This window comes from Nycticebus coucang, chromosome 18 (assembly GCF_027406575.1).
Source record: "Nycticebus coucang isolate mNycCou1 chromosome 18, mNycCou1.pri, whole genome shotgun sequence".
Classification (NCBI taxonomy): domain Eukaryota; kingdom Metazoa; phylum Chordata; class Mammalia; order Primates; family Lorisidae; genus Nycticebus; species Nycticebus coucang.
The window spans coordinates 8,432,527-8,440,641 of record NC_069797.1 but is presented as its reverse complement, the minus strand read 5'-3'; the positions used below and the strand labels follow the sequence as shown (position 1 = coordinate 8,440,641).

Here is an 8,115-nt window from a genome sequence, read left to right as displayed (position 1 = left end):
TCCAATATGAAATCCTTTTGTCAAGTTATAAATCTCAGGAATGGCTCTATGAAAACTTACTAAAATTAGCACTTTAAGGCCCAGTTATAGAGGAGAGATATTAAATTACTGAGTCATTTGTTTAACAAAAACAAAAATGTAAAAAAGCAGAGAACTGGTTGCTTTGGCAAAAAAACAAAAGAACCATATCATTAAAAGGAGAAACACAACAAGGATATGGAAATTCACATTTGCCTTTGAGGACCACAATGTCCACTGAGTTCTGAACCAGTGATCTGTGTGTCACAGGCAAGAGGCTGTTCTGATGAGAAGTCTTCCCAGAGCCCCCTTCACATGCTTATTACTCAGGCTGTAGATGAAGGGATTCAGCATGGGGGTGACCACTGTGTACATCACTAAGGCAATAGAAGTTCTCTGGGAAGAATGTGTCCTAGAAGAACTCAGGTAGACCCCAAGTCCTGTTCCATAGAACAAGCAGACCACACAGAGGTGAGACCCACAGGTGGAAAATGCTTTATACTTGCCTGCCATGGATGACAACCTCATTAAGGAGGAGAATATCTGAGAATAAGAGAATAGGATCCTCATGACAGGAAACACACCCAGAAACACATTTGACACATACAATATGATGGTATCAATGAGGGGATCAGAGCAGGTCATCTTGAGGAGATGAGCCATTTCACAGAAGAAATGTGGGATTTCAGTGCCTACAGAGAAGGTCAGTCTTGTGATCAGTAGAACATGAACCATGGCAACCAGAGACACGATGAATAAAGGCATCAGAACCAGGAGGCCACAGAGGTAGGGGTTCATGATGACCATATAGTGAAGAGGGTGGCAGATGGCTACAAACCAGTCATAGACCATCACAGTCAGCAGGAAATTATCCAGTCCACCAAACATCATTACAAAATACATCTCAGTGAGGCATCCTATGTAGTAGATGTCTTTGCTTTGCGTTTGGATGTTCACTAACATCTTTGGAATCGTGGTGGAGGTAAAACAGATGTCAGCCAAGGAAAGGATGGAAAGGAAGAAGTACATGGGGGTGTGCAGGTGAGAGTCAGAGCATATGGGCAGGATTACAAGCAGATTCCTGAGCATTGTGACCAGGTACATGGACAGGAACAGCCCAGAGGGAAGGGGCTGCAGTTCAGGATCTTCTGAGAAGCCCATGAGGAGGAATTGTGATACTTCTGTGTGTTTTTCTGCTTCCATGTAGCTAGTAGTGTGTCTGTCAGGGAGGAAGATAAATGGAACATTTTATAAAATGCCAGGTTACACCTTGGCTAGTTATCACAGTATAATGATTCTTCACAGTCAGTAGAGTCTTTTCAAAGACTGTATTCACTTTGTTGAGCAGGCGGCCACTTGTATTTGAAATGTGAAGAATTTCTCAGACTTCCTTCCAATTAGCAGCAATCCCTCTATTTTCTCATCTACTCACTAGATTTGATTCTCATATTAAACCTCTTGTCATTAACCAATTTCTTCCTTGATAGAATCTTTCAAGTTATTGCAGACATAGCCCATCTTTTTTTTTTCATAATCTATTTTTTCAGAATCCTTTTATTCTACTGGGTCTCCAATGGTGATTATCACATGGATTTTCAACTCACTCCTTTTTCTGTGATGTGACATTTCCTATTGATATGAAAGTAACCTCTTAGGATCTTGTTATTTTTCTAAATATATGATCATTAGTATACCTCATGTGTGAGGTTTAAGACTAGTTTTTTGTACAAATAATCTCAATAAATACTACTTGTCATTGTTATTGTTAAAGTTTTCTTTTTAGTAAAATTATTTTAGATATGTTAAGTTCTCCATCATACAGGATAAGAATAATGAACAAAAAGTTTTATTTAGTCAGTCTTTCTAGAGATAAATATTTATACAACAGCTTACTAAGGAGTGACCTGAGAAAGTTATTTAAACTATTATCTGCAGGTACCTCACCTCTATAGTAGGAGCAGTAAATATATCCAATATCTATCAAAGAATGAAATTAAACATGGTGGGATAGTTATCATTTTTCTATTCTGGTTACTGAATCTTACATTATTAACATAACAATAAATCTGCCATTCATGCCTATGTTTTATATCAAGACCCCATATACAAGAATCAACCATCAGGATGTATTTCCTCACTGTTCCAATGCCTTCAGGATGTAATTCTGATCATTCTGAAAATATCAGGTCAGGTCTCTTACCTGTTTTGATTGCCATATAGGACTTGTAACTAGTGAAGATCCTTATATCTCCTTCTTTCAGAATATGCACACCAAGTGAATTCTCCAAAGAAGAAAAAATGAGTAGACCATATACATAAAAGGAGGGAATTAAAGCACACAAACAAATTGAAATAAAATACAAGGTACATGTCAGAAGTTTTGCTCATGTGGATATTCTCTCAGTAGGAGATGTATTAGAATCAGCAAAGTTAGTCACCAACATATATAACTGATAGATTCAATTGAAGGTTTCCAAAATGTGTATAAATTTAATCATCCTAGAAAAACCAAAAGCCAAATTTGATATTTTAAAGTAATTTTTACATCTTGATGATAGAACAATATTTTGTGTTACATGTTATGACTCATAGAGTGGGTCACTAAATTAAAAGCAGAAAAAAAATCATGGAGAAAAATTTAGATGGGAATGTTGTGAAGGCAGGAATTCTCTGATATATGTATATATGATCTGAAAGAGGAAGTGTGGGTCAGAGTTAATCAAGGGAGTAAGGACAGAATAAACTTTCTAGGCAAGAGAACAGGATGCTACACACATGGTTCAGTGAGTATTGTAGTGGGAATTTGAGGGCGAGTGAAATGGAGAGCAAAGGATGAGGGTCATGAGGGCAGAGGTGTGAGGCCACAGCAGAGTATCCTGTGATATCTCTTAAAGTTCATTTCATGTTGATAATTTTATGTTTGTTTGAAGTCTGAGGCTGTGACAGTTTTTTCTCATTATTTTTCTTTCCAGGTATGTTGATACACTTTGTGCCTGTCATGTTGTCAGGGCTCAACAAATACAAATCTTGCATGTGTAATAATGAGTGAGACCAAATGTGTAAAAGCAACATGAACAGAAATCTTGAACCTCATTACATGCCTGAATATAGATTCAAAGTGGAGTGGTAAGGTTAAATAAAATATATTCATTTCCATTTTATAGGACTAATAAATAATGAGCAGGTAACACTTTAGTAAGGGGAACAAAGTTTGTCTTATAATGTTTGTTAACATAGAACAGCACACATTTTCATCACAATGGTTAACGTAGCCTTCTCAAATGGTCTATGAAGCGAATGTATGATGCCCCATGATCATATCAATGTATACAGTTATGATTTAATAATAAAAAATAAAATAAAAAAAAGAATAGCACACATACAGGTTCATAAGTAGATTCACAATCACAAGGAAAAAAATGTGTTTGAGAATATAGAATAACCATTTCTGCAGTTAGCAGGCAGGGCAGAGAATCTTCAGACATACACAAAAGTACACAGGCAACTTCTGAACCAAGTAAAGAATGGTGATTTAAAACCCACAGGTAACATTATATCCTACATTAACATATTAGAACAACTGTGCAACATTTATGATTAGGGAAACGCAGACTACTTTAAATTATATTATTCAGTATTCTCCCAAACATTTAAAGAGATTGGTGAATGGTCAAAGGAAAGTGGCCTGAGTGCCAAGTGTGAAAAATAAGTATATTTTTCCATCATATTTTGCACACTTTAATAAAAATGATGATGACAACATATAGGAACTATTCAGTGATTTTAGTAATAGGGAAGTAAATTTAAAAATGTGATCAAATTAAAAACAGCACATCCAATACCTGGTGAATAAGAAGTCCTTAAACAGTAGTTAATGAATGAATGTTTGGATCAAGGAAATCTAGCAGGAACCTACAATGTTTAGGAGACAGGAGAAACTCTAAAGACTGTCCAGGAAATGATACATTCTAGAAATGGCCATTTCTAGCTCTTACTAGAAAGAGATTCTATTAACAATTCCATAAAGAAAGAACAGGAAACTGAAGGAGAGTGGGAAAAGACCAGTCTCAAAGTATCTTATCTTCCAAGGATAGAGATTGTACCCTCATAGATTAAATACCTGCAGAACTGTCCCCATCTCATTGCTGTAAAGGCAAAGCCTGTGCCCACTTTTCTTTCTTTTTTCTCCACCAGCCCCTCTGCTCACACTGACTCTCTCTGCTGGTGTCACTGAAGATTTATTTTTCTCCAAAGTCTTTCCCTGGGAAGCCCTCCTGGGTTTTCACACAATCAGAAATCAAAGAATTACAGGTGGGGGCCAGCAGGGGCATCTTTAACATTTCTTGTGTCTCAAGAGTTGCATTCCCAGAGTGACTCATTAAATGAATTGTTCTATTGTCTCTGCACTCTGCAAACCGTTTGGCTCCCTTAGGATACAAAGGTGACAGCAGAATTCAAACTTTCCAGTCAATTTTGTGTCTACAAAGACCGTAATAGAGAAAGCTGGATGTATTTCCCCTAAGGAGTAACTCTTCTTCCTTTGGTTTTATTTAAAAGTCACAAGGTTTCCCCTAAGGAAAGTTTAATTTCTATAAGCAACAAAACTCAGGAATCATCTCTCTGTTATGCTATGCTTTGGAAAAGGTTATGTAATATAGGTACTGGTTCCTCTTTGAAGGTTTGGTAGAATTGTGATCTGAAATCATCTGGTCCCAGACTTTTATTTTTTTGAGAGATTTTGTATTCTTGATGTTATTTCAGCACTGGATATAGGTCTATTCCAAATTTGTAATTTTTTCTACTTGAGTCTAGAAAGGTGACAGATTTCCTTCAGATTTTCATATTTCTGAGAATAGTTTTTTGTCATGAACATTGAGGATTTTTTAATTTCTATGGTATCTATTCTTATGTCCCATTTATCATTTCTGATTGACATTATTAGAGACTTTACTTTTCTATTTCTGGTCAGGTTAGCCAAGGATTTATGAATTTAATTAATCGTTCCTAAAAGCAGCTTTCCGTTTCATTGATCTTCTGAATGATTCTTTTGTTTTCAATTTCATTTAATACAGCTCTAATTTTCATTATTTCTTTTCTTCTGCTGGGTTTTGGCTTGGATTTTTCTTCCTTTTCCTGTTGCTTGAAATGACCCTTTATGTTGTTGAATTTCTCACTTTCTGTTTTCTTGATGAAGGCTTCTAAGTTATAAATTACTCCTCTAAGACCTGTCTTTGCAGTATCTCACAGGTTTTGATAATTTGTGTCTCCATTATTATTTTGTTTCAAAACTCTGATGATTTCCTTCTTTGTCTCGTGTTTGACTCAGCTATCATTCATCCTAAATTATTTATTTTCTATTATTTTGTTTGAGTATAAAGACTTCTGCTGTTGTTGAGTTCAATTTTTATTCTGCGGTGGTCTGAGAAGACACAAGGAATAATTTCTATTCTTTCAAATATGTTGAAGTTAGATTTTTGTCCTAAAATATGATCAGTTTTGGAGGATGATCTGTGGGCTGAGGAGAAGAATGTATAATCAGTTTTATTAGAATGAAATGTTCTCTAAATGTCTGTTAAGTCCATTTGTTCTAATGTCAAGTTTAAGTCCATTATTTCTTTGATAAATTTCTTCTTGGAGGATTTATCCAGAACTGCCAAACGAGTGTTAAAATCTCCAACTATTATAATGCAGGAAAATATCAAAATTTTCATATCTGTTTTATAAATTGAAGAGCATTTAGGTAGAACACACAAATGTTAATTATTCAAATCGCTTCATGTTGCTTGTTTCCCTTGACAAATACATAGTGCTTGTCTTTCCTTATCTTTGTTTGTTTAAATCCTATTATATCTGCAAATAAAATTTCTACCCCTGTTTCATTCTGATTTCCATTTACTTGTATTAGAGATGCTTATCCCTTCACCCTGGATCTTGTTTTATACTGTAAGGTAAAATGAGTCTTTTGTAGGAAACAGATACCTGGCTTGAGTTTTTTTATCCTTTAGACAACCTGTGTCTCTCAGAGGAGAATATAAGCCATTCACATTAATTGACAGAATTTATAAGTGTTGTAGTGTTTTGGCTGTCCTATTTTTCAAAGGTCCACTGCATATTTTTTAACACTTTCACCAATGTAGAATTAAGGTTTTTTGTTTAAATTCTCGGTGACTTTACTTTGCTGGTAAACCTTTGTGCCTGTAATTGTGGGAAATGGGTCTGAGTATTTCCTGGGGAGTTGGTTTAGTTTTGGCAAATTTCTCAAAATGTTGATGTGTCAGTAAGATATTTGATTTCTCCATCACAAATAAATCTCAGTTTAGCTAGATACAGGATCCTAGGCTGAAAGTTGTTTTGTTTTAGAAGGTTGAAGAAGATAACCATCCTCTTCTAGCCCGAGATATTTCAGCTAAAATATATGTGGGCATCCTAATATTTCTCCATTTGTAGGTAATGTTTTTCTTATATCTGGCTGCTTGCAGGATTTTCTCCTTCATATTAACTCTGGCAACCTTAATTACAATGTGTCTAGGAGATATTTTGTTTGAATTGAGTTGTGCAGGGGGTTCTGAAACTATCTACTATCTGATTTTCTGTATGTCTTATAATGCTTCAGAAATTCTCCTCCATAATATCTTGGAGTAGAACATCTGTGCCTTTAGGACCATCCTCTTCTCTTTCAGGAATCCCTACAATTCACATGTTTGAACTTTTGGAATGATCCTACAACTCTCACAGTTAATGTTCTGTTCTTGTTTTCCTTTTTTCTGCCTCTTTGAATGCTTGGTATTATTTAAAACCCTTGTATTCAATTTCAGAAATTCTTTCTTCTGCTTGCTCAACTCTATTACTGAGGGACTCTACTGTATTTTGAAGCTCCTTGAATAACTTTTTCACTTCCTTGAGCTCTGCTATCTCTTTCACCACAGCCACACGGTTAATTGTCCATCCTTCCATCAGGTGGGTGATGCAACCTTACATGGCTCAAGAAGTGCTTACCTGTTTTTCCAATCATCTTCTATGACTTAGGAAACCAAAAAAAATTCATGTTTCTTGTTTTTTTCCTCCATGTCCTCCCATGCCTGTCTCCACTCTTCTATTCATTTATGTTCAAAGCCCTTGACCAGATGGCCTTGCCACCTTAACCCACTTTATCTTGTACACAAATTGGATGACCAGATCTCCTGCTTGCAATTCCAGTCATATTAGATACAGTTCATGTGTCTTTCATTGCAAGGATACCAAGGATGTTTATAATGAATATGTGGTCCAATTTTGGCTTTATCAACACTCAGATTACAGATACCAATCTATCTGTAAGTCAAAGTCAAAAATTTTTATCCTCTGTATTACTAGTACAGGATACCTCTTGACCCCAATAGAAAATAGGTTTAGACTAAAATAGTAATGTTGATTTAGTAATAGTGGATGATTCTAACATCTGCACTTTCTGGTCATGTGGCTCACACACACCTCAGTTTGATATCTAATGGACCATTAAAACTCCATATAATAGTACTATATCTATCTGAATTTATGACTTAGTAAAATCAGTCATTAGTGCAAATGTGCACTAATTAGTGCATAGTCCACTAATTCATCTCAGAATTAGAATGGGCAGTATGGCCATGAAACCAGTCTTGTAATGGTATGTTTTGGAAATGAGGTTACTGGGTACCCTGTGGTTAAACACCTCACATCTATATGACTCAGTAACAAACGAGGAACTAGTTCTCCATGACATATGAGCATTCTTTTTTTTTTTCATTATTATTATTTTTTATTGTTGAGGATTCATTTAGGGTTCAATAAGCCAGGTTACACTGATTGCAATTGTTAGGTAAAGTCCCTCTTGCAATCATGTCTTGCCCCCATAAAATGTGACACACACTAAGGCCCCACCCCCCATTCTTTATGGAGAGAATAGCCTTGTTATAGAATCCCTGGAGTCTGTATTGTGATTCTTCTCCTAAGACATTCCATAAATCCACATTGAAGGTGTTTTCTCCCATGTCATTTAATATCATAGATCTGGAATTTAATATTACCCATGCAATAGGGGTGTATCACAGCAGAAGTGGAGACAGTTCTGGCATGCAG

General features: G+C 35.7%; 1 protein-coding gene across 1 annotated transcript; it reads right to left on the bottom strand.

Annotated features, from left to right (window-relative positions):
• Nucleotides 1–282: 282 nt before the first annotated feature.
• Nucleotides 283–1,221, bottom strand: LOC128570585 (olfactory receptor 7D4-like). Its single transcript, XM_053569885.1, has one exon. It carries the CDS (start codon nt 1,219–1,221, stop codon nt 283–285), a length of 939 nt encoding a protein of 312 aa, XP_053425860.1.
• Nucleotides 1,222–8,115: the final 6,894 nt, after the last annotated feature.

Excerpts from the sequence above, each read along its gene's own strand:
- LOC128570585 (XM_053569885.1), bottom strand. The coding sequence starts at position 1,221 with ATGGAAGCAGAAAAACACACAGAAGTATCACAATTCCTCCTCATGGGC.